This window comes from Antechinus flavipes, chromosome 5 (genome assembly GCF_016432865.1).
Source record: "Antechinus flavipes isolate AdamAnt ecotype Samford, QLD, Australia chromosome 5, AdamAnt_v2, whole genome shotgun sequence".
Lineage (NCBI taxonomy): Eukaryota > Metazoa > Chordata > Mammalia > Dasyuromorphia > Dasyuridae > Antechinus > Antechinus flavipes.
Genome location: NC_067402.1, coordinates 225,309,290 through 225,336,874, shown reverse-complemented (window position 1 = coordinate 225,336,874; position 27,585 = coordinate 225,309,290). Strand labels below are relative to the sequence as shown.

At 40.3% G+C, this 27,585-nt stretch overlaps 1 protein-coding gene and 1 long non-coding RNA gene across 3 annotated transcripts in view; one reads left to right on the top strand and one right to left on the bottom strand.

The window, feature by feature from the left end:
• KRT80 (keratin 80) overlaps positions 1–3,882 on the bottom strand; it is a 34,364-nt gene extending 30,482 nt beyond the window's left edge. Inside the window, exons 1-2 of the mRNA XM_052000144.1 lie at positions 3,677–3,882; positions 2,715–3,579 (exon numbers count right to left, since the gene is read on the bottom strand). Of these exons, the coding sequence (XP_051856104.1) occupies positions 2,715–3,017 (303 nt within the window). The 5' untranslated portion in view covers positions 3,018–3,579; positions 3,677–3,882. The remainder of the gene's footprint in view (positions 1–2,714; positions 3,580–3,676) is intronic.
• The window catches only part of LOC127563959 (uncharacterized), a 53,379-nt gene continuing 26,626 nt past the window's right edge, over positions 833–27,585 (top strand). Inside the window, exon 1 of one of the 2 annotated variants that reach the window (XR_007954160.1) lies at positions 833–1,298. This is a non-coding gene — a long non-coding RNA (uncharacterized LOC127563959). The remainder of the gene's footprint in view (positions 1,299–27,585) is intronic. The other variant, XR_007954161.1, reaches the window with a different exon arrangement.

Here is a 27,585-nt window from a genome sequence, read left to right as displayed (position 1 = left end):
GGCCATTAACTTCTGTTTGCCACAGATTCCTCAGTAGGAAAATGAGGGTTGTTGAGCACCTGTTTCCCAGGTTTGTGGGGATAAAACATTTCCCAGGAAATATTTTACGAATTTGAAATCACCATATAAATGTACATTATTATTATTGTTATTTTAACCATGAGGGAGGAGATGGAGGTAAATGCCTCAGATGCCTCATATTTAAAAGGTGGCAGGCAGTTAGATTAGTTGATTCCTAAGTGTTTTCTAGCTTTATCACTGGTGTCTAGCTTTACCATCTATGCTGCCTTCTTCATTCTCTCCATTTTGCATGAGTCTCCAGCAAGGAACTTCATTCTAGCTTGCAATAATACAGCAATTCCTTTCTCTCTGAGCTTTCCTGCAGCTTTAGTATCTTCTTAGTGTTTCTCCATAACTGTCCTTTCCCCACTCCCTTCCCTTCTCAATATTCTTGCCTTTAGGAAATCCTCCCTGACTGGCCCCCCATTTCCACCCGCAACCTACAATGATTTAGTATTCTTTCCATTTGTTTGGGCTTCTGTTCATTTTCCGTATCAGATTTAAGCTCTGGAGGTAGAGACCTTTTTTTCCTGTCATCCAGAGAGGGGGGAGGGAGGAAAGTAGTCAACATAGGAAGTAAACAGATTTTCTTTCCAGAATTGTAGCACCAGTGGGGGCCCCTTCTTGGCCAAATGCCCAACACTCATAATCTTGGAGAGAACTTTGGGGCTGTGGGAGTTTGGGGCATAACTTCCAGGAAAAGCATTCCAAAGGCAGTTTCCTCAACCCCAGTTTCTGGAGCACTTTTGGGGTCATATGGCCCAGTGCCCGATAAACAAAACTCCAGCTTCCTTCTCCACTATGGCAACAGCTCAAAGTGATATCAGCCCTGGCATTCAAGGGAGGAAAGTCACCCGTCCTGGCCGAATTCCATAGTTCTGTGAAGCAATACTTTTAAGGGATTAAGTCAGAGGATTGGAGAACTGAGCTCTGCAGAGACCTGCCCCCTCCACAAATTGCTTGTTATTGGAGGGAAATTACTGTTTTGGGGCTTATCAGTTGTTAGAAGTTGGCAGAAAGTTCTCACCTAGCTAGACAATTGCTCTTCAGGAAGACAGCTAGGTGGAGTAGTGGATGGAGAACGGGACTTGGATTCAAAATATATCTGAATTTGAAAACTGTCTTAGACATTTACTAGCTGTAAGACATTGGACAAGTCACTTAACCTTTGTCAAACCCATCTGTCAAATGGAGATAACAATAGCACCCATCTCAGGATGCTGTTATAAGGATATGAGGTATGTATATATGCATTTTGTAGCTCTTAAAAAGTTAGATAAATGCTAATTATTATTATTGATGGTCAATCTTCCTTCCCTGCCTTGAATATAAGCAGAAGAGAATCTGATGGAGAAGGAGATAAACTTTTGAGAGCAGGCAGACAGTTCTGGACATCAGTGCTGAGAAGACAGGGGGACAGAGCTGGGGGAGGATTAGCAAGAGAAGGATTTTGGAGAGGTGGGGAAGTGGGGGTTAGTGATATTTGAAACAGGAAGAAGGAGGAAAAAATGGCTTCTTAGAATGAGGGTCCTTACTGTGAGAGACCAGATCTGACAAGGGAGCTGGGTCTCCCAAAGATAGAGTTAAGACCAGAGAGCCAACTGCATGCAATGGATGTGGGTGCTGAAGATACCTAGAGCCAAAGAAGGCTGGGTTTCTGCTGTAATCTCAATAGAACTGGGGACCTGGCTGGAGAGCTGTGCTACTGGGAAGGCGCGTGTTAGGCTGTCTCCTATATACTAACATCAACATTCCTATCCCCTGATATGCCCGAGGCAGCATCTTCATCTGGTCCTTCATTCTCCTCCTTGCCTCAGTCTTCCTGGCCACTCAGTCTTCCTGACCTGCCTCAGCCCATCCTCTCTACCTCAGTTCCCCAGGAAATCACAGGGACTTGCCAAAAAGGACCAAGAAGGATATTATACCTCTTCAGGATTATGAAAAAGGGACAGGAACCCAGCCAGAGATGGATATACAGAGAAGGAGGCTTGAGTTATTCTTTGCCCTCTTTGATAAACCTCTACCTCTACTTTTACTCAAGGTCAGGACTTTGAATGAGGAAAACCTGGATTTGAATCCCATTCTGTTTTGTGAAGCTGTTTAGCCTCTTTATTCCTCAGTTTTTTCGTCTGTTAAGAGAGGATATTCTAAGACCCTCATGCAGAAGAAACTCTGATAGGGCAGAAGGGACTTTGACCCAGGATGTGTATTTTGGAGAGTAGCTCTAAGTGCTATAAACACTCTTCCACTGCATCCATTATGCTCAGGTAGAATGGCCTGTACACTTTTTTCTTTATTCAACCTGTTTTCCCTTGTTCCAGACATCCTTCAGGGACAGCATGTACTGTCCCCTGTTCTTGCAAAGTGCTTGGATGCAGCTGGGAAAGTCCCGCCCCTTCTCTGAGATTAACTCGGCTAAGTATCCTGCCTTCCCATTGGCTGGTGAGGGAGCCTCGGGGATGCTCCGAGCCAGGGCAATGGGGAGGAGGAGGAGCAGGAGGTAAAAATAAACCCACAGTCGGTTGTTTTATGCATCCCACTTTGCAAAATCTCCAAGTGTCAACTAGAGACTAGCCGTCACTGACACTTTATCCCCAAATAAGGTTACAAAAGAAGCCGACTCACGTAAAAGCTCCCCTCCTGCCTCCTCTTACCTTCCCAATCAGAGAGGCAAATTTATCGTTGAGCGTCTTCAGCTCCTCTTTCTCCTGATTCTTCTGTTGCTGGATGGTGGGGTCCACCTTGATGTCCAAAGGCACCAGGAGGCTGGGGTTTACGGTCACCTTCTGGAAGGTACCTCTCGGCCCACAGCTGGTCAAGCTTCGAGAGCTGAAGCTGGGACTGGAGCTGGGCCCTCCACAGCCATTCCATCCCGGGGACCCTGGTCCAGTGTTCCATCCCGAGGCTACCCCATAGCTGCTGAGGCTACTGAAGCTGACGCTAGACTGACAGGCCATCTTGCCCCCCTTGGGGGGCAGGGAGACCGGGCACCCGGGGGAGCACCCTGGGCGAGAGGGATATGGCAGCCGGGGTCTGGCAGTCGCCTCCTGTCTTCTCTACCAGGGAGGAGAGAGCTGGATAATGAGGAGCAAACACCTGTTGTGCCGTGCTCATTACCTTCTCGGGGAGGGCGTGACGCCTCCCAGCCAGACCAACCTGTTAGATGATGTTGCTCTCTCTCCCTCCTCCTTCTTCCTCCCCCCCCCCCCAGTTCCCTGAATCTTTCCCCTCCCCTCCTGAGGTAGTACGCTATGAGTGGGTTATTAGGCTCCCAAACAAAACCCAGGTCAGGCTCTGAACGGGGGTGGAGGGGAGGGGAGGGGCCCTAAGGTGGGCGGGTGGGAGAGAGGAAGGGCAGACACAACAAGGAAGGAGAAAGAGAGCAGCTCTCACCACAGACCTCAGTAGCATACCTGAGAGGTGACGTATTAATACTCACATACTTCTGGAAAAGCTGAGGCAAGACTGTGCCCTGGCCCTGGGCTCTCAGGTGTGGATGGTGGCCCCTCAGGTGCCAGCCTGACAGTGAAAAACAGCTTCTAAAATGATTTATTTTTCACTGTCAGGGTCTTCTCTTTTTCTTTTCCTCCTTTTATTCTTCCTCCCATACTCATACCTTGAAAGTAAAATATATGTAAAAAAGAATTTAGAGTTTATAAATGATGACCAAAATATCATGCCCAACCCCTCCTGGATGTTTTCTCTTCGTTCTATCATTTTTCTTTTGCTTCCATCTTTGTGTCCCTACTCTGTCTTCACTGACCACTCCTGCTGAGGTTTTAAAAATGTCATCATCCACATGTTCATAGCAGGGGCTGGGCTCTGAACTCAGCCCAGTCCAGAAACTCTTTTGGATCATAAAAGTGCTCATGAGGAAAGGAGATGTTTGAATGCAAAGAAAAAAACATACTTCAGATGAATTGATACAACACCTAAGAAACTTGTATCTATCATCCTCAGTCCAAGAGCCTGGGATGGCTACTTTGCAAAACAGGGAAACTCAGCCTCATAACTCTAATGCCTTTCTGCCTAATGATGGGGAAATGAACAAGCATTTATTAAGCACCTACTATGTGCCAGGCACCATGCTATTGCTTCACAGATATTCTTTCTTTTGATCTTCACAACAATCTTGGGAAGTGAGAGTTATCTTCATTTTTAAAAAATAATATTTTATTTTTCCAAATGCAAAGATAGTTTTCAACATTCACCTTTGCAAAATCTTGTGTTCCAAATTTTTCTCCCCCATCCTTTAGACAGCAAGCAATCCAATATAGGTTAAACATGTGCAATTCTAAACATATTTCCATATTCATCATGCTGCACAAGAAAAATCAGATCAAAAGGGAAAAAAAACAAGAAAAAAACAAACAACAAAAAGATGAAAATATGCTTTGATCCATATTCAGTCTCCATAATCCTCCCTCTGGATGCAAATAGGTTTTTCCATCACATGTCTATTGGAATTGCCTTGAATTACCTCATTGTTGAGAAGAGGTAAGTCCAGCACATTTGTATTATTTTCATTTTACACTTGAGGAAATGGAAGCAGAAAGTCACACATCTAGTTAGTATAATGTCTGAGGCAGGATTTGAACTCATGTCTTTCTGACTCCAGACTCAGTGCTCTGTCCACTAGGTTACCTGGCTGCTTATATCACTCCTTGCCATTTTCTAAAATGAGAAGAGAAACATATATGAGTGTCAGATTTGGCATTGAGCTGTTGTGTTCTTAATGTAGTAGAGTGGATGTAAGCTTTAGGTAATGAATGCCAGTGTCAGGGTCAATTATTCAATCAACAACTGTTTATTAAGTGTCCTCTAGTACTAGATGCTAATGAAGTAGCCCCTGACCTCAAGGAGCTTACAATCCATTAGGGGAGATAATAAATATATACAAAATAAAAGAAAGGAAAATTTTTGTTGGAGAAAAGACTGGCATCTGGATGCCAAAGAAAGGCTTCATGTAGATGTTGCTTGGGCTTTAACCGAAACCAAACTCTTTCAACTCCAACATGTCAAGAAAGCATGGAAAAACCCAGAGTATTTCCTAAGATAAAATAGACCCTTATTTGACCACACACATTCATTGTCATCTAAACTCTTTAGTGTTATCTTTGCTTAAGACTTCAGATAACTTGCTACAAAGCCTATAACCCAAGACTTCCCTACAAGAGTACACATAATAAAAAGAAATGTGAAGGTCACTTCAGAGTAGGAGAGAGTGTGAGCTGTTTGCTGAGAGAGTGTGAATGAACTTCTAAAATCAGCTGTTAACCAGGTGCCCTGTTTCCCTTATTGTGGTATCATACCATACACCAGTTCTCACTGATGTGAATATCTCACTGTTATAAGTAGCTGGACACTCATTTTCTTCAATGCAATTTAATTCCATTCATTCAACAGTTATTCAGGGATCATTACATGCAAATAATTATATTGGGCCTTAAAAAGAGACATAATCCCCTTCCCTCAAGGAGTTTAAATTTGATTGAAATTCATATCATATGGACATGGCCAAGCTAAGGAGGGAGCTACATAGACTATTGAGCCTGAAGTTTGGGTCTTAGACACTGTGATCTTAGGCAAGTCACTTATCCCTGTTTGCCTCAGTTTCCTCATCTGTAAAATGAGATTAAGAAAGAAATGGCAAACTATTCCAGTATCATTGCTAAGAAAACTCTGAAATAAGTCCATGAAGTGTTGGATATGACGCAACAACTTGTGAAAAAATAATCCTTTCCTTGTTGTTTATGGGACAGAACCTTGCTAGCCTGGTGGAATGATGATATCTAAAAACACTGATCCTGGGAATTTTAAGGAGGACCCAGATTTAAAGACTGCAACTTAGAAGAGAAAGGAAGGTGGGTCTCAGATTTAGAACTGTGAACATTTTTTTTTCCTGAGGCAATTTGGGTTAAGTGACTTGCCCAGGATCACACAATTGGGAAGTGTTAAGTGTCTAGACCAGATTTGAACTCAGGTCCTCCTGACTTCAGGGGTGGTGCTCTATCCACTGCACTACCTAGCTGCCCCAAATGTGACCATTTTATAAGCCATTCAGTCTAATAAATAAGGAAACTAAAATCCAAATAGAAGTGATTTGTTCAAGGTCTTACTGTTCATAAGCTGCCAAGATATGAATGGAACCAAGGTCCTGACTTCAAATACAGTGATTTTTCTACTTCTTCACAGTTTCTCTCAATCAGAACTTTAGACTTGGCCACCTGCCATGATGCCTCAAGCCTATAGCCCTATATCTGGTTTCAGCTTAACTCAACAGTGAAGCAGAATAGCATGGTAGGAATGGCACCAGATTTGTAACACCTAAGCTTATATCCTGGCCTTGGGAACTCTGCTGATGTCCTTCCTGTTCCATAGTCTCCCTATGGCCCAGAGGTGATGTAGAGTTTGCACAGATTCCGAAAGCTGAGTGAGAGCTCCAGCAAGTCCTCTTGTAGGTCTTCTTCTGAGGTTAAGTCCAGGTGAACTCAGAGAGTCTCAGTACCAACATGACTGCTAAAACTTGAGAAGATCATCTTATTAGATTGAAAACTTTTTGAGAGTATAGACTTTTTTTTTCTTATTTGTATCCCTCGTTTTTAGCACAGTGCCTGTCACATAGGAAGGACTTAACAAATCTTAACACATTACAGAACTTTCAAGTTGTAGGTTACAGCCTTCACAAAATGTTTATGGAATTAAATTTAATTGACCCTCCGAGAGCAGTGGCTCTGAACTTAGAATACGTGGACTTTAAAAGCATTATTCTTTGAAGAAGGTTGGTCCATTTCTTTCACCAGACTGCCAAAGAGATCCAGAAAAAATAGGACTAAATTATTGAAGACTTTTAATGAGTATGAGTGGAGATTTTGAAGTGATTGAATTTGGACAAGTCATTGGATGTATCTGGGCCCAAGTTTCCTGCTGTATAAAATGAGGGAAGCATGGAATAAGCATTTATTAAGCATACACTTAATAAATGCACCTATCATATATGTATCGGGTACTATACTAAGCATATCATTTGATCTTGATGGGACTAAAATGATCTTTTAAAATCTCTTTCCGATTAAAATGTTATGGTCCTGTGTCTTGCTATATGGGACTGGGAGTTTACCAGCAACCCCTACCTGCTAGTGACGTCTCTTTGATAATTCCATCTTTGTCTTCAGTGATTAAAAGGGATACATGGGACAACTTTGCTGAGCTATAGATTGTAGCAATGAGAGATGCAAAAAGACCTTCTCTCCCTCTTCCTTTAGTTAGTTCAGGCAATAGTTAGTATGAGACTGTGAGGCAATATTGGGACATCTTAAGGTAAATTTGCTCTGTTCATCTTTTATATTCCTCTGGTCTTTGCATGGGCTGTTACCTAGCACTTAATAATTCTGTTATGCAGTTACAATTTTAAAAATTATTTCATTTCTCTTTGTTGTTGGTAAAGTCCCTTTTGATAACTCATACTTTTGTCTTTATTGATAAAAGGGACACATAATACATCGGGTTGTAACGTCTCCCTTTGCCTTCCCTTTCAAAACTATTCTGTGATCTCACGTCCTTTGACCCTTCGATTCTCTTCCAGGCTAGCTTTCCTGCACCAGCCACTCTTTTCTCTTCTCCCCAATTCAACCCTACATAGTTCTTTTCCCTCAAATTCTTTATCATTCTTTATCATGCAGATTATATTCATCTAAGCCCCGCAACCTCCCATCTTGGTCTACTTCATCTTTCTACTTCCCATAGCTTATCATCTTTCTATTCTTTCAGCTGAGAATTTTGCCTCATTCTTTTTTCCCCTGAGGCAATTGGGTTAAGTGACTTGTCCAGGGTCACACAGCTGGGATGTGTTAAGTGTCTGAGACAAGATTTGAACTCAGGTTGTCTTGACTTCAGAGCTGGTGCTCTGTCTACTGTGCTACCTAGCTGCCCCACTTTACCTCATTCTTTACCCCCAAAATGAGGCTATTTTTTATGAATTCCCTCTTCTCCTTTCTTTATCATCTCCTATCATTCAGATACTTTCTGCCACTTTCTTCTCCATCACACCATTTCACATGCTGAAGTAGTCTACTCTTTATTAAAGCTAATCTCTCTACCTATTCAAGTGATTTCATTCCATTCCATCTCCTTCAAGAGATTTCTCCTTCTCTCATCCCAATTTTTTTCACTTTTTAAAAATCTCTCCCTCTCCACTGGCTCATTCTTTATTGCCTGAAAATATTCCCATCTCTCTCTTATCTTGAAAAAAAAAACCTCACACTTGTTTTTTCCCACTTGCCACTTGTTTCCATTCCCACTTACTATAATCCTCTCTTCAGCCCTTTGTAGGTAAACTCTTCAAAGAGGCCATTGATAATAAGTGTCTCCACTTCCTTTCCTCTCTCTTCTCAAACCCTTACAATCTGACTTCTCAGTTTGCCATTCCATTGAATGTATTCTCTCCAAAGTTACCAGTGATCTCTTAGTTGCCAAATGCCAAAAGATCCTTGATCTCTTTGCATGTAGCTTTTGTGGCTCATTCTGTTCTCTATGATGCTTTCTTCTCTCTAGGATTTCAGGACACTACTTTCTCCTGGTTCTCCTTTTACCTAACAGCTTCTTCTCTCTCTCCTTTGCTAAATCCTCCTCCAGATTATGCCTTTTAACTTCTTCAGAATTCTGGATCCCATAGATTTAATTACCACCTCTACATTGATGATTCCCAAATCTACCCCAGTTTCTTTGCTGACCTCCAATCTCTCATCTCCAATTGCCTTTTAAATGCCACACTCTGGATGTCCAGCAGATATCTTAAACTCAATATCTCAAAAAAAACTCATTATATTTCCCTCTAAACCCTACTACCTCCTACTCTCTCTATTACTATTGAGGGCAACACCATCCTCCCAGTCCATCAGAATCACATCCAAAGAGCCTGGATTTCTTACTATCTTTCCCTCACTTCCTTTATCCAAACTGTTGCCACGTCTTATTGATTTCATCTTTGCAATATTTCTCCAATATGTTCCCTTCTGTCCTTTGATATCGCTATCACTGTAATGTACACCCATAACCTCATGTCTTGATTACTGCTGGGGAGTCTGTCTTCCTTGTCTCTCCCTCCTCCAATTTAAATTCCATTCAGCCACTAAAGTAGTTTTCTTTCTTTTTTTTTAAATTAAAGCTTTTTATTCACAAAGCATATGCATGGGTAATTTTTCCAACATTGATCCCTGCATAATCCCCTGCCACAAATTTTCCCCTTCTTCCCCCCCATCCCCTCCCCTACCTGGCAGGCAGTCCAATACATGTCAAATATACCGAAATACATGCCAGATCCAATATGTGTATACATAGTCACACAGCCATCTGGTTGCACAAGAAAAATCAGATCAAGAAGGAAGAAAAAGAAAAACTGAGAAAAAAGAACCAAAATGCAAGCAAATAATAACAGAGAGAGTGAGAATGCTATGTTGTATTCAATGCTCTGTTCCTATGGTTCTCTCTCTGGGTATAGATGGCTCTCTTCATTACCACACAAGTAGAACTGGTTTGAATCATCTCATTGTTGAAAAGAACCGCTTCCATCAGAATTGATCATCATATAGTATTGTTGTTGAAGTATATAATGATCTCCTGGTCCTGCTCATTTCACTCAGCATCAGTTCATGTAAGTCTCTCCAAGCCTCTCTGAAATCTTCCTGCTGGTCATTTCTTACAGAACAATAATATTCCATAATATTCATATGCCACAATTTATTCAGCCATTCTCCAATCGATGGGCATCCACTCAGTTTCCAGTTTCTGGCCACTACAAACAGGGCTGCCACAAACATTTTTGCACATACAGGTCCCTTTCCCTTCTTTAGTATCTCTTTGGGGTAGTAACACTGCTGGGTCAAAGGATGCACAGTTTGATAATAAAGTAATTTTCTTACAGTTCATGACTGATCATTTCACTACCTTCCCACCTCCATCAGTAAACTACAGTGACTCCTCATGGCCTCCATGGTCAAATGCAAAAATGATCTGTTTGGCATTCAAACCCCTTTATAACCTAGCCCTGCTCCTTTTTTTTTTTTTCCAGTTTTCTTATTCCTTATTTCCCTATAGGTGCTCTTCAATCTAGTGACATTGGCTGTTCTGTGAACAAGACACTCTACCTCTTAGCTCTGGGAATTTTCTCTTTATAGATAGTTGATCTATATGAGGATCTCATTTGATCCTCAGATTCTCAAAACAACCCAGGTAGGTGTTATTTTATCCCTCTTTTATAGTTGAGGGAACTGAGATTGACAGAAGAAGTTAAATGTCTTGCCTAGGATGACACAGCTGCTAAGTGTCTGAAGCTGGATTTGAGCTCAGGAAAATCAGTCCTTCTGAGTCTGGGCCCAGTGTTCCATCCATCACAACATCAAGCTTGGCACATAATAAGCACTTAAAAGCTTTTTGATTTATTCATGAGTTTGCAGTCCATCTTTTTCATCAGAAGACAATGCAACTTCTATTTTATCTTATAAAGTTGATTTTTATAAACTTAGGGATAGGACTTAGATTTGTCTCTTAAATTCCATTTTATGTGACTTCTAGCTGTTCTGATATCTGATTTCCATTGGTTATTATGCCCAATCCCCATCATTCCCTCTTCCTGGTTGATTGCTGATATAGTTCTGTTGCCAGTGCCCTGTTAGGTCTGTGACTTGCCCACCTTTCCAAGTCCCAGTCCTGGGCTTGGCGAAGGGTGTTTACAAGTGGACCTTAGAGCCATGATTCTGGGCCATATGGAGTTAACACCAGAGTCCAATGTTTGTGGCTTTCTCTTCAAGGTTGGTGGAGTCCTCTTTGGATGCTGTTAAGGAAGGTGTTGCACTGGCCTGTTCTAGCTGCTAAACAGGAACAGCAGGAGGAAAAGCCCAAAATAAACAAAAGCCTACCAAATCCTGAGGACTTGTCCCCTCTCCTCCCCTTACAGAAACACATAGAACATTAGGGATGGAATTTCAGTCCAAGCATAGTATTTTCAAGGTTCTTTGGAAGGCATTGGGTTTACAAAATTGGGTCTAGATTTCTGATTTAATTGATATAGGGAACTCCCAGAGGAGTAAACTTCCTCCACCTTTGCAGGTAGGCACAGTGGTCCTCAAAGTGTAATCCAAAGAATTGTTGGGGTCTCTGAAACTCTTTCAGAGGGTCTATAAATTCAAAATTATTTTTTATTTCTAATATAGTAAATAGCTATAAATATAACCCATGTGGACAAAAACTCTTTGAACAGATCCTTGATAGTTTTTTTTTTTTTTTAACAACATAAAGATACTGAGAACAAAAGTTTGAGAACCACTGCTAAGCAAGGTAAGCTCTTAGGGAGCTGCCTAGATAATTGAGAGGTTGCCTAGGGCCACACAAAGCCAGCATTAGTCCCTGGGTCTGCTTGCCTTCTTTCACTGAGTTAGCTAGCAACCAAGAATATCAAGATAAAGGAAACTACAGTTATCCCTTTCACATTGTAGGGGTTAGGAACATGCCCCTATGATCCAGAAAGTCCACCCATTTTTTTTTTTTTTGCCTTTTCCTTTGTACCAGAGAAGAAATCTGATTTTTTTCCTTTTGGGGAGTGTTTATAGTTCCTTATTTTAAATTTGGGTTAAGTATTTGTTCATAGGCTCTCTGTCATCTGCTGGCCTTCATATGTCATTTGTAGTTTCCACAAATCTCTCCAAAATTCCCATTTAATTTTTTAAATGTGCTGACCTGTGATATATTAAAATCCAATGAGGAAAGTCATGAAATGGAAGAAATAATTTAAATAGATTATGTTTTTAAGGGAATCATAGAGCCTAACCCTTCCAATGTAACATGAGTTCCTTGAGGATAAGAACTACTTTGCTTTTGTCTTTGTTGCCCCAGCAAAGGGCTTAATAAATGCCCTTTAATAAATAGAAATATTATAATAATATATAATATTAATATTATAACAACACACAATATTTATAATTATAAATATTAAATAAATAATTTAATGAATTATTAATAATTAATTTAGTTGAATCTAATAGCTATAATGCAATACAGTAAACATTTATTTTATTTATAATGATATTTTTATTTTTCTAATTACATGTAAAGAAAAATTTTTAATATTCATTTAAAATTTTTGAATTCCAAATTTTCTCCCTCTCTCTCTCACCACCTAAAATGATAAGCAATTTGATATAGGTTATATATGTATAATCATGCAAAACATATTTCTATATTAGTCATATTGTGAAAGAGGAGACAGGTCCAAAGGGGAAAAAAAAAACCAACCCATGAAATAAAATAAAATGAAATTAGTATTCTTTGACCTGCATTGAGATTCCATCAATTCTTTCTCTGGATGTGAATATCATTTTCTATCATGAATCTTTTGAAATTATCTTGAATTTTTGTATTGCTGAGAAGAGCTAAGTCATTCAAAGTTGATCACTGTAATTGTTGAACCAGTAAATATTTAGTAAGGGACTAGAGTGTGAAGAGCACTATGCTAGGCCCTTAATATAGAGTTTAGCTTAGACATGATCCTTCTATATTCCCACCAGAGTACTGAGCATTGTGTGTGTGTGTGAAAGAGACACACAGAGATAGAAACGGAGAAACACACACACACACACACACACACACACACACACACACACAAGATTAATATGGTTCCCCGCTTCACAGAGTTTACAATCTGGGAAGAGATATGCCTCCATTATAAGCCATACCAAGTTACTGTTGTCAAAGTCTATTCAGTGTATAGATTGATAGAATTAGAAAGTAGTTTATCAGTCATCTAATCCAATGATCTCATTTTACAGATGAGAAGAAGATCTAAGTTTAGGGAGATGTAGGATTTGAACTCAGGTCTTCTGATTCCTATTCTCTCTCCTCTTCTCTTCCCCTTCCCCCCTCTTTTGTCTATCTCCTTTCCCCTTCCTCTTCCTTTTTCTCTTTCTCCTTTTCTTCCTTTCTTCCACACCCCTCCTCTTTCTGCCTCTAGATTTTTCTATAATTTTTTTACTTCCTCTCTTTCTCAGTCATGGCCACCTAGATATTATAGACAGGAGTCTCACAGATTTAACAGTCTGGGGGTGGAGAAGGTGGCTCCTTCATCAGGATTGAGGAGTGAATGGAAAAGTTATTTCCTTATGTCATAGTTTCAGCTTCTCCTCCTTACATTGCTTCCTCAGCTGGGCAGAGATCTAGCTCATAAAAGCAAAACCAGTATCTTGCACACAGTAGGCACTCAGTAAATATTTGTGTGATGATTGGGCATAACACAGTTTAGGATGAGTTTCCAAAGTGAGAGGGAACTAAAATGTATGGAGACTGTCATTTGGGTGGGGGAAAGAAAAGGAGCCCATGGAGTAAAATAAAGGTTTCAGAAGGAGAGGGAGAAAAATTTTGGCTGTGATTCATTAAATCAGAGCTTATTAACTGGAGATCATAATTAAATTTCAGAAGATCATGGGAAATTGACCTTTAACTGAAATGAACATTTTCTTCTGTTATAAATTAAAAACCAACAGCTTACAATTCTGAATACAGCTCCATAGATTTCATCAGAGTGCCAAAAAGGTCTAGGACACAAAGAAAGGTTAAAAATTCCTTCATTAATTGATAGGGAAATCCAGGTACCACCTGCAGGAAGTCTTTGCAGATTAATCTCACTCAATCTTTACCTTGTCCCCTGCCTCCAAGTCCCAGAACAATACTGGATCCTTTCTTTCATTGTTCACATCTGAATAATTCTCATAACTACCAGAGTTAGATCCCTATGAACCAACAAATTCAAATTTCATGAACTTTTGTCAAGTACCTACTGTTTTTCAGGCATTGTGAAGGAATATAAAGATGGAAGAAAGAAATTGTCCTTAAGGAGCTTACATTCTATAGAATGATTATATTGGAAACTTCCTGGAGAGCAGGAATTATGTCTTTTTTCCCCCAAAAAACTACATATTAGGGATACATTGAGTCTATGGTCATCAATGATTTGGAGATGAGCTAAGTGATGAGAACTTTCTAACGAGAAAAGTTTTTCTTATGAAAATCAGCTCAGCTTGGTAAGGAATATTCCCAAGGGCTTACAAACTAAGGTATTAGAGGAGTCCATGAGTAAGAAGATTAAACGTCAGATTTAGGAGTTTATTTGTTTTTAATAATACAATGCCAAGAATGGGGGAATGGATGCCAATTTTCAAGGGATAGACAAAAATTCCCAAGGATAGTTGGGGTGGGGGAATAAATGCATGGAAGTCTGAGGGTCAGAATTGGTACTAATTCAAAAGCTTCTGTATGTATGGTGCTTTTTAGTTTCCTCAAAACAACATACAGACATGCAGGCAAATATAATTGCTCCCATTTTAGTATGAAAGTATGACATGCTTAGACTTCAGCAAAGTTAAAAGTTCTAAAGGGATGAAAACAATGATAAAATAGAAAGGTAAGGTCACTTCAGATATAAACAAAAAATCTCAGAAGGGATCAGAGGCTTTGAATAGATTGCAGATGAAAAATCCAGGCAACAATAAACTTGCCTCAAAGCACAGATTGCCTCTAATTATTTGGTTTCCATAGGACCCCTACAAGAATCTAGGAAATGTAAACTCTAAATAAGGGTGTAGTCCTTTACTGAGGAAACCCTTCTATGAACCAGGAAAAACAATCAAAACAGGGCAGACTATATCTCTCCCACCTGAGAGAGTCTAAAGACTAAAAATTAAAGTTCTCTTTATCTTTCAAAATTTATAATTGTATTCTAGCTGGAACTAAAAACTATACTCACTGGATACTGTAATACCCAGTTAAACCAATAATTGGATATAGTGGAGATGATAGCTTGCCATTTAAAAGTGAGGTTAGGAAGTCCAGGCAATTGACCCTTCCTTAGAGAGATTGTATCCTCTGAAGAACTATCTTAGCAGGAATTATGAAGAGCTGATTAACCCTCTCAGTCCAGCCCAGGAGTGGATTGTTTTATCCATGAGACATTCTGTGTCCTCTGTGAAGAAAGCTCAGTTGATCTGTTCACCCAACTGAGATGCTGTGCCCTTCAAAGAACCAGCTAATCTTAAGAACAAATAAAGCATCACCTATACTTTGCTCTACAGTGAACCTCATGAGAACTCTGGAGAATTTACATCAAAGCTCTGAAGTTCCAGAGTTGTGAGTTGTCTTAGCCATCGATGTCATCCATATGTTGTAATTTATGATTATGTGCACTCTTCTCCATGGTATCTGAATGTATTTATGACACAATATACTCCAGGATCTGGGGAGAATGTTTTGTAACTATTGCTCTTATCATGCTATTTGTATAAATGAGATTTCTAAGAACTGAGTCAACTGACTGATTATTAATAGGAAACACACTGGTGGGGACTTGCTAGTATTAAGTATTAATCACAGAACCTGATTAGTTAGATTCTCACTAGAACTTGAGGTAGCAAGTCCCACCTCTGGGCACCCAGAGACCAATTTAAGATGAAGAATTGAGCTCAAGGAAGTACAGATAGGTAAAGAAATTATGGCTCAAAAAAGTAAGGATCTTGCTTACATTCATACAACTATGATGTATGAAATCTGAAATCTAGGGTTCAAACTTGGATCTGTAGACACCAAGTCCAGTCCTCTTTCTATTGTACTATGTAAGAAGTAGGGGATTAAGTTCCAGGGATGGAGAAAATTGGGTTGGATTAAGAGTCACAATCTTCTGAAGATAATAGCACAGAAGTTCTACTCTTCTCTATTACCTCAAGGGGAAGCTAAATCAAGCAGAAATGGGATAAATTTTCTAGTTCTAGACTTTTTAGACTTTGGAAAGAAGTGTGAAACAGAGCAATGTTGTGAATAAGGGAACTTTTGGAATCTTCAACACAAGGACAATTTTAACTACCCAAGGCCTTGTGGTCACAGTCATCCCTAGGTTTAGGGGAATGAATGTGACAACTACTTTGAGTTCTTTTAGTCAGACAAATATATGAAAAGGAAATATCCTGGGATGGAGGGAAACCTGCTTGGATGCTTCATTCTACATGAAAAATCTATTAGGGAAGAAGATATTAAAGGGATGGATAAAGATTTGGAGGCAGCTCATATAGTCGAGTGACTCAAGGGATTGGTAGCTAGGAGACACTGTCCCTTGATGTTTAAGTTACTTTGGTTAGGTCACCTTCCTTCTCCAGACCCCAGTCTTTACATCTGCAAACCTGACGGAGTATCCACAGGTTCCTTTCCCTTTCCAACCTTCTAATATCTAAGTTCAAGCTCTGGCTCAGATATTTACTAGCTCAGTGATGCTAGGCAAGTCACTTCATTGCTTTCTGGGTTTCTGTTTCCTCTCCTGTGAAATGGCTATAAATTACACTATTCACATACCAGGGCTGATATGAGGAAAAAGCTTTGCAAGCTTTAAATGACCAGTGAGGTAGATATTTGTTATTATGAGAATGTTTCTAGGATCAAGAAGGATTGAGATAAATTCCTGTCTGACCAGTTGAGAATGAGTTATTAAATGAAAAGTTAGGAGTACATTCTTAAATTTTAGATTAGCAGTAAAGGGTGGGACAATCTATTCTATGTGCTGTCCCATGGATAGGAGTTAGGTCATAAGGAAACCTTAGAAATCATTTAGCTCAGCCTTTTTATATTCTGGGTAGAAAACATGGAGCATCATAGAGATGTGGTCTTGTTCTAGGTTACATAACCAGTATCATACAGTTGGAATATACCCAACTTCAAATCCAGTGTTCTTTCTCATATTGGACCATATTGTTTTTTAGTACCTTCATTGTAAATATAATCTTGGGTTGGCTTGACCATAGGATTGATGTAGGAGGGCATTTCCAATTTCATCACATTTTAATCCCCCTACCTATTCTTATGATATCTCATAGATTAAAGCTTCTTAACCTGTGAGTTGCAACCCCATGTAGAGTCACATAACTGAATATGGGGGCCATGAAATGACGATTTATTATCAATATATGTTTTATCTGTTTACCTATTTTAGATACCTATATACCTGGGGTTGTGTAAAAATTTCTTGGATGAAAAGGGGTTGCAAGTAGAAAAAGTTTAAGAACTGTCATAGATTACTGCTATTCCCCTAAACTCTAAATTTCCAGTTTTGTTTGTAGGTAGTACTTATTTCATAGGTTGTTGTGAGGATAAGATGAGAAAATATTGCAGAGTGCTCTGCACAGTGCCAAGCAGATAATAGGTGCTCAATAAATGCTTGTTTTCCTCCCTCCTCCTCATAAATCAAATCCTTGGAATTGTCACTGTGAATAGAAGATAACTAAGATAGATACCATGAGCCAGCTTCTTTTGGAAAGTCCCCAGGAGATCAGGTCAAGGAACTGAGGCCACAGTCAGGAAGTTTACAGAGAGCAGTCCTTGGCCCTGGCTCCATCACTCCTTCAAGAGCCCCAACCTAGGCACTGCCATCACCAGTTCTGGAATGTGGGTGTTGGGTTCATGCCAATGGCACTTCAGGCATGTGGGCCCTGCCTGCTGTTGGGTGGAGAGGAGCAGGAAAAGGGATTGCACAAGGGGGAAACTGGGGGCAGGGTGGCTGGCTAGCTTCCTCTCTCCCTCCCACTCCAACACTATTATGTCTGGTTCCATGGGGAGGGAAAAGGGAGAAGAAGAAATCAAGACTCTGAGGAGGTAGCCAAAACCTTCTTTGTTTCCCTGGGAAATACTTCCATCCTCTTGTTTTTACTCCCCTGCAGGAAATGCCAGGCCACAGAGGAGGTTGTCTTCTCACCTCAGTCTGCCTTGGAACCTGCTCTCCTCACTTCTTAGCTTATCCTTCTTGGCCCATCTCCCCACTCACCGCCTCCTGTTCTGCAGCCTCCTCAGTTCTCAGGATCCCCAGTGAGATTAGTCGCAATGGAACCAGCACCAGGCTAGTGCCCTGCAACATTAGAACTCTTCTTCCCTCTAATCTTGCTTGTTGTCCAGGAAGACTTCCCTGACTGACTTCACCCAGTTCAACTTTTTTCTTCTAGCTTTTCCATACGTAATCTACATTCTTGTCATATATCACCAGTTTGCTGTCTATTCCTTGGGTGTGTGTCCTGTGTCATCCATCCTTCAGTATGGGAGTTCTCCAAGGGCAGGTACTGCTCTCTTTCCTTCTTCTTATTTCTCTTCTCCTTTCTTCTCCCCAACAAAACCAACACCAGAAACTGCATGGAACACTTACTGTTGATTAAAATTCAACTCAATGTGCAACAAACTTAATAAATGAATAATAAAATGCCTCCTATATGCCTGATTTCCAGTACTGAGTATACAAAGATAACAACCAACATTTTAATTTTTTTCTTTTTAAATAGTTTTTTATTTTCCAAATACATGCAAAAACAGTTTTCAACATTCACCTTTGCAAGACATTGCTTTCCAATTTTTCTCCCTCTCCCCAAAACAGCAAGCAATCTGATATGTTAAAGAAATGTGCATTTCTTCTAAACATATTTCCACATTTATCTTTCTGCACAAGAAAAATCAGATCAAAAGAGAAAAAAAAACGTGAGAAAGTAAAAAAAAAAGCAACAACAATAATAAAAAAGGTGAAAGTACTATGCTTTGATCCACATTCATTCTCAATAGTTCTCTCTGGATATTAATGGCTCTCTCCATCACAAAGCTATTGAAACTGTCTTGAATCACCTCATTGTTGAAAAGAGCCAACTCCATCACAGTTGATCATCATATAATCTTCTTGTTGCTGTGGACAATGTTCTCTTGGTTCTGCTTCTATCACTTAGCATTGGTTCACATAAGTCTTTCCAGACAAAAACAATATTTTTAGAGGAAGGCAGAATGGTTTGGCAAACAGGATTTGGCTTCAAAGACCTTGGGTTGAGATCCCAGTTCTACTGTTTACTACCTGTGTGGCAATGGGCAAGTCACTTCTGGATCTCAGTTTTCTGAGTAGTCATATAAAGGGATTGGACTAGATAATAATTATAATTGGCAATTTTATAGAGTACTTTAAGGTTTAAAAGGCACTTTACATATATTATCTCATTTGAAATATCTCTGTAAAATAGGTGTTATTACATTATACCCATTTTCCAGATAAAGAAACTGAAGCTGAGAGAAGTGAAGTGAATGGATCACACAGGTAATATCTGAGGCAGGATTCAAACTCAGATATTCCTAATGTTAGAGTTTCACATTATTCACTATAGCACATAGCTGCCTGTAATCTATGATCCTTTTTTAATATAAACCCTCCCCTTAAGGGGACTACAATCCATCAGGAAATATGAAATGTCTACAGATAAATATAATACAAGGTAGAGAGTGATGGGGGCCAAGGAGAAATGTAGCTAAAGATATCTAGAAAAATTTAAGGAGGGAGGTGATCACTTTTAGCTGGGGGTAGGTGGTGGGTGAGGGAAGGCTTCATTTAGGAGGTAATATATGAGCTGGATCTTGAGTCTTCTACTAGGGATCAGAAACCCATGCAATTATCCCCTCTCCCTCACAATACCCCTATCTTGAACCTAGTTCATCAAGTCTCTTGCCTTTACACTAGACAATAATACCTGACCCATCTCACCTCCTTTTCCTTCTACAACAAATGACAAAAAGCAGTGCTGGTTCCAGTCCCTCCCAGTTCTTCTCAGAAAAGGCACAAAGAAAGCTTCAAAATGCAGTAATTTGTCAAAAGGAGGCCAGGGGAGTGGTAGGGTAGATGCCAATGAATAATAAGGGAATAACTAACAACCGCTCCTTCACTAGCAATCTGACATTTCTTTTATCTGCCCTGATAATGGACCGAAACCACAGCTAGAGCTGTTTCTGCTCTGTAGCTAGGGAGCTTCAGCTTCACACCCAGCCTAGACTCCAACAATGGTGCCAATCTCTCTGTCAGGTCCTACTGTAGTTGTCTCATCAGTTAATGCAACTTTGCAGAAGCTGGGAGGAAGCTCTAAGGGTGAGTTGAGATCTTTTGCTCCTGGGGCCACCTATCCATCCATCCATCCAGTCTGCCAGCCAGCCATCTTGTAGTCAGCCAAACAGTAGTTCTAAATTAAATTCAAATCAATTAAATTCCATTGTTATAATAGAAAATATTGTTATACTTTTAGTTAAGAAAAAATTGATTTTAAATTCCAACTGCAATACTTAATAACTATTTAACCATGAGCGAGATAACAGTAAGTCAAAGGATCTGCATTTAAATCTCCCCATCTGATATATACTCCCTGTGAGAACTTCTCTGGGTCTCCGTTTCTTCATCTGTAAAGTGAGGGAATTGGCCTCTGATATCCTTCCCAGTACTACATTTATGATTCTATGAAGTCATAACTTCTGAACCTCAGTCTCATTTGTAAAATGAGAATAGTAAGACCTATTGTATTTGCCTCATTTGGTGGTCTCCAAAATCTTAAGACCATTTGAAGATGACAGATTTAGAGCTGGAGGAATTTTAGAGATCATCTGATCCAAATTCCTCATTTTACATATAAAGAAATTGAATCAGAGTAGGACACAGAGTAGGAATAGTGAACAAGGAACTTGTTCAAACTCACGCAGTGACAAAATTAGGATGGGATTCCAAATCTAGGGTGTGAAAAACATTTTTCAAATCATAAAGTGCTATATATAACAAATAAAAACAAAACAAAACAAATAAATAAATAAAATCATCTTCATTATCAATTTAACTTAACCTGGATGGCAGGATCTGGAGATTGTGACAGGAGAACTGGTTGAAAAACTGGGAATATTTTACTGGAACAAGAGAAGATTTAGAGGAAAATATGTCTGATGGTTATTTTTAGGTATTCAAATGTGGAAAAGGAACTAAATTTGTTCTATGTGACTGGCAGGAAGAGTTGGGAGTAATGGATAGAAGAATCATTGCTTTAGAACTGGAAGGGACCTTATAGTAATAATAATAACTTATATAGCATTTATTATATGCCAGGCACTGTGCTAAACTCTTTTCAATTAATCTCATTTGATCCTCCCAACAACCCCTGAAGGTAGGTTCTATTATTATTCTCATTTTACAGTTAAGGAAACTGAGGCAAACAGAGGTTAAATAGCTTATTCAAGGTCACACAGCTAGTAAGTGCCTGAAGATGGATTTGAATTTAGGATTTACTGACCAGGTTTAGAATTAGTCCAATATACCATATAGCTGCCTCAAGTCTAGTTTCTCACTTTAGAGGTGAGAAGATTGAGGTAGAGAAAGGGTAAATTATTTGTCCAAGGTCCCATAGGTAGTAAATATCATAGGGGAGAGTTCAATCCGGGATAGAGTTAGGTCTTGAATTCTTTAACCTGTGATCCATCACTTGTTCCTTGTCACCACACTGTGGGTTCCTCTTACCTGGATATCTTTAACCTTAAGGGTGAGTGTCACTAATCGGGGATCCCTGTACAGTTGTGGGTTAGAACAGAAGGCATCTAATTTCTTTTCCAAATGTGAGGATCTGTGACTCAATGCAGTTTAATATGAATTTGTTAAGCAACAACAACAAAATCACCTACTTATATAAGTATGAATGCTTGTGTGTGCGAGGAGGGAGGAGGGCATTGTGCTTTGTACTAAGGATCCAAGGGTCCTAGTGGAACTTATTGTCTATAGGGAAATGTATTTGATGTACACATACTCTCTCTCTCACACACAAATATGATGTCAAGGAAAACATTATAGGGCAAAGGAGAAATTAAATGAATAGTTTGAGGAAAATTTGAGAAGGGAGAAATCACTGAGCGAAAGGGTGGGGAAATCATGACAGGTTTCATGTAGGAAGGGGGATCTGAGATGAATGTTGAATTAATGATCAACAAACACATTTATTCATTCAAGAACCTATTATATTCCAGGTAGTGGAAAGGACACTGATCTGGGATTGAAGAGATAAATACTTATCATTTAGCCTTGCTAGTGACCTGTCATCTGTCAGGCAATAAACATTGATTAAGCACCTACTATGTACTGAGCACTGTTTTAAGTGCTGAGTATGTGACTTTAGAAGAATCCCCATAATGCAATGGCCTCGGCCTTTTCTACTTCTAGGAGAGGGGTGCAGCTTGGAGCACTGGCTGGGAGAAGAATCTTTCCCTCACCAAACCTTTGTTTAGAGACTGCTGCATGTGGAGCCCTGTGCTTGGGCATTGAGGGGCATGATGTAAAATTTAGATTAAGGCATAGTCCCTGCTGTTTGGACCAGTAGTTTATCTGGGAAATAAGATGTCAATGTGGATAAGTATAATCTTTTTTTTTTAAATTTTATTTTATTTAATAATAACTTTGTATTGACAGAATCCATGCCAGGATAATTTTTACACGACATTATCCCTTGCAATCACTTATGTTTCGTTTTTTCCCCTCCCTCCCTCCTCCCCCCCCCCCCCCCCGGATGGCAAGCAGTCCTATATATGTTAAATATGTTGCAGTATAGTGGATAAGTATAATCTGATATAAGTGGTGAAGAACTAAGACATGTGGGGTTTATAAGAGGAAGTTATTGCTGGGAGCAGGTTGGGGGGGAAGAAAAGGAAAAAGTGACATGAGCAGATGGGATGGGATTGGGGAGGGTCAGAGCAGGAACAGGAAGTCTCCCTTAGGGTCTGATCCTCCCCCTTTCTCATTTCCTTTAATTTCTTGTGGAAGATATCTGATTGTTTTGGTCAGTGGGAATGGAAATAGAACTGACTTTAGAACTTTGACCATGGTGAGAGTTGAGGCTAGGATAATTGAGCAGCAGTGGGGACTATCTGGACTGATCAATGCTGAGAACTAAAGACTTAAGCACTAAGTGAGGCATGCTGGGTATGAAAGTTGGGTGGGAGAATAGATGTGTGCAGCTGGAAAGAATCAGAAGAAGCTTTAAAAACAGGTATGAGGGCAATGGTAATCTATTGGGGAAAGCATGGTTTATGTGGGTGTAACCAATATGAATGGGAGGACAGATGTGTGGACTCAGACTAATATGGAGGTGGAGAGGAATGGAGGTGCAGAGAGTTGCCATGGAGGGGGAGGCTAGAGCAGGTGGTCACGGAGATATCTGTGAGGGGGTGTTTCATGGGAGGCTGGGCGGGCACTGGTAGGAATCTGATGACCTCAGCTTCTCTCTGATCTGCCATCTGAGGGCAGGTCTGCCAGGAAAGCAAACAAACACCAGGGCCAGATTGGGGATCTAATGATTGTTTTCAATGGGACAGATTCCTCTATTCAGGGAGTTTATCTTCCCAGGTCATCGATTGTACAGCCTGCACTTACTGAAGGCTAATAGCAGCTCACTGGGTCGTGGGTAGTAAGCTCAGGGCAATATAAACAAAGGAGGAAAAAAATAAGAGTCTCACTCCCATCTTGGGGACAAGGGCCAGGCCCGGCCCCCAAAGCTAACACACATACTTCAATGCAATACCATCCAATTCTACAAACAGTGATTAAGTCATTATTGCGTGCTAGGCACTGGAGATATAAAAATGAAATAACCCGGTTTCAGTCTTTAAGGAGTTTGGGGGAGAATCTGAATATGTATATACAAGACACACACACACACACACACACACGCACACACACATACACACACACACACATACACACACACATTTATAGAGGTATACATATAAGTACATACACATATGCACATACACATTCATAGATATATGTACACACATATATATGTACCTACATATACATATATATACACATACATATATATGTACACATATATATGCATGTAAATGAGTAAATATATATGTTTATAGCCATACATGTATAAATATATGTGTTTATACACATACACACACATTTAATACAAAATAGAGCGTGGCAATAGCAAAGATTCTCAGGAGCTTAGAGAGAAATCATTCTCAGATAAGGAAACTAAATGACGTATCCTTTGCCCTGGAGATGATGTCTTCAAGTCAGACTTCATGGCTTCTCCATTCATTTTCTTTATTGTCTTCTGGAATTCTTCAGTTTCAATTCTTCTGTTCAGTGGAAGAAATTTGACTTTTACTCAGTTTATTTTCCCAATCTCTTTCCCCAGAAATCTTGGCTCTTTTTCCCTCCCCAAGACTGAGATGTAGGTCTTTGTTTCAGAAAGCCTTCCCTGACTCACCTTTCCAGGCCCTACTTCTCTAGATCCATCAATCAACCAACCAACCAGCCAGTCAATCAATCAACCAAATCAAACCTCAATTAATTAGGCACTGCACAAGGTACTGAGGATTGTTGCTATTCAGTGGTGTTTGACTCTTGGTGACCTATTTGAGGTTTTCTTGGCAAAGATACTAGAGTGATTCTCCATTTCCTTTTGTAACTCATTTTACAGATGAAGAAACTAAGGCAAACATGTTAAGTGACTTGCCTAGGGATACAGATAGTAAATGTCTGAGGCTGAATTTAAACTCAGATCCTGCTGACTCCAGGCCCAGCACTGTATCTACTTTGACACATAGTTGCCAGGTATTGGGGAATACAAAGACAAAATGGAAACAATCACTGTCCTAAAGATTGAACATAAACACATAGACCTAGGTGTAAACCACATATAAAGCAGATACAAGGTAACTTCGGAGGAGAAGGCTGGGAAAGCCAGGAATAGCCCCATACAGAAGGAGCTTGAGCTAATGCTTAGAAGAAATCTTTTTATTTATCTTTCTATTGGAAAAAACTAATAAAGGACTTAGGATCAAAGAAAGAAAGAAAGAAAGAAAGAAAGAAAGAAAGAAAAAAAAAGAAGAAAGAAAGAAAGAAAGGAAGGAAGGAGGGGGTGAGGAAGGAAAAAAAGGGAAAGAAAGAAAGAAGGAAAGAAAAATTAGGGATTTCAAAGGGAAAAGATGAGGAAGAAGAACATTCCAGTCAGTATAAAAGTATGGAGAGAGGAAATGGAAAGCGGTTCATGAGGAAGAGTAAGAGGCTAATTTGGCTAAGATGGGGTCCTATCATGAAGAGCTTTTTGAATGGCAACTCATGGATCTTATATTTGCTTCTAGAGATAATTGGGAGCTAAGGGAAGTTTACTAAGTAGGGGTCAGAACTTCACTTTAGAAAAATCCTTTGGGTGACTGTGCAGAGGGTAGATTGGCATGATGAGAGATCTGAGGCCAGGAGGCCACTGAGAAGATTATTACAATAGTCAAGGAGAGATGTAATGAGGGCCTGAATTGGGAGTGGCTGTGTGGGTGGAGAGAAGGGGACAGACTCCTGGATTGCTTTAGAGGTAGAATCCACAAAATTTGGAAACTGATGGGTGATGTGGAGCCAGTAAATATTGTCAAACTGGGTCATTAGAAGGATGATGGTACTCTCAAGTGAAATGGGGAAAATTTTGGGGAAAAGATAAATGTCTCTCCATTAGCTTTAGGAACAGAAAAAAAAAATCCTCTGTTTTCTTTTTAAAACCCTTCAAAACCCAGAGCAGTCTGCATTTCCAGTCTTAGTAGATAGGCACTGGCGGTTGTTGTTATTCAGTAGTGTTTGACTCTTGGTGACCCCATTTGATCCAGTTTGCATTTCCAGTCTTAGAAGATAGTACTCCCCTACACACACACACACACACACACACACACACACACACACCACACATACACACACATATATACAGTTCAACCACAGTATAGTTTGTACTATTTCTCCACTTCCCCTCTCTGGTCCTTTGTATAGCTGTTGCACATGCATAAAATATATTTCCTATTCATTTTTATGTCGTAAAATCCGAATTTTTTTCAAGTCTTACTCACCATCTTCTATTTGATGTCCTTTCTGACCCCTCCCCACAAGGGCTAGCACCTCTCCCCTTAACGCCTTTATATTTACTTTGGTCATATGACAAAAATGAAGGATGAGAAGAAACACATTGAGAGGACCATCTGCAGTATGGTGGATAGATAAGAGTTGAACAAGATGAGAGGGTATGGATGGGCACAGAATGTGGTAAGGCTCTTGAGGGCAGAACATTTTCACTTTTGTTTTGGTCTCCTCAGTACCAGTGAGATCCAACATAATGCTTGCCATGTAGTGATTATTAATAAATGTTTGTTAATTTATTGATTTAGGTGTAATGACTCCAAGTCCCGTGCTAAGGAGTGCTACATTTTTTCCTCCTTAAAAGTAGGAGGTTGGATCAGATGCCTTGGAAGGTACTTTCCAGTTCTGGGATGCTTTAATTCCCTATATGGACAAAGGTAAAGCTCTAATGTTTCCTGGAGGCCACACCCTGGGAGGCCAAGCTATGGGGCAGGGTGTCCAGGGACTAAAGTCATGGCTGTGTCTTTTTCTGTTCTAGGCAAGGAAAGCTGGTAAAATCTTCCTCTATTCCCTTTAACCTCTTGAGTTTATTTAGCCTTTATTTCAGACTGGTTCCTAGAACCTTCCTTTGGCTCTAGAAATAAGAGGTCCTTGCAAACCTTGAGAAGGAGTCTGTGTGTCTAGACCCTTGAGGTAGTGATGTCTGTATATCTGAATTGTTTGGGAGAAAGTCGGTGCTTGCTTGCTGTCCTTCTGGAGAGGGTCTCTGTGTTAGGGTCCTTTGGTGGAAGTATTTGTATGTCTGAGCTTTCTAGGAGTGCAGATGTATGAATTAATGATGTGGGCTGGTGGTGTCTGGGACCCTGGGGAGATGTATAATCATGTATCTGAGTCTCTAGATGGAAGTCGCTGTGTCTGGGGACTTGGGGATGATGGCTGTGTGCCTTCTGCGGGCTATCTGTATATGGTGCAGGGTGAGGAGATTGTGTGTTTGGTCTCTTTTGGGATAGGGTTTGTGTTCTTAGGCAGAGTGACTGTATGTTGGGCCTCTGGAGTCGGAGGGAGGGTAGATCTTGGGGATATTGTGTCAGTCTGTATGTCTGAGATCTTGGGAGAGGGTGGAGAGCTGGGTCTTTATGTGGCAGGCTTCCGGGGGGAGGGGGAGAGAGGGAGAGCAGTGCTAGCTGGGGCAGCTCCCTGGGTGGGTTCTGTGGCTGGCCCAACATTGCCTCATCCTAATGACACAGTCCTTAATGACTGTTTGCCATTGTCTGAGAGATGGCAACATATCTTCCCTAATGATACATTCTCTTGTGGCTAATGACCCGCTCCTTCCCCTTCATTTGGAGAGCTGCTGCCTGGCACTCAGGCAGCCCGGAGAGATGTTGACAAGCTCAAGACATTAGTGCCTGGTGGGGTGGGGGTGGTAGCAGAAGAATAACTCTTAAGCTCTTTCATTGTGCACTGGGAGGTAAACCAGGCTAATTCCATTCCTGGGTGGGAATTGAGGAACCTTTGGATGCCCTGCCTTCTGTCTCCTGGGAGGCCCACTGCCTGTGTCTGGTGTCTGGGTTATTTCTCCCTATTCCCATCCTCTTGCTCTCCTTTGTGTCCCCCTCCATAATAAACAAAGCTTTCTCTATCTTGGAATCAGAAAGATTCCTTTTCCTGAGTTCAAATTTGATCTCAGACACACAGTAGCTGTGTGACCATAGGCAAGTCAGTTAACTTGGTTTACTTCAGTTTCCTCATCTGCAAAATGAGCCAGAGATACCACTCTG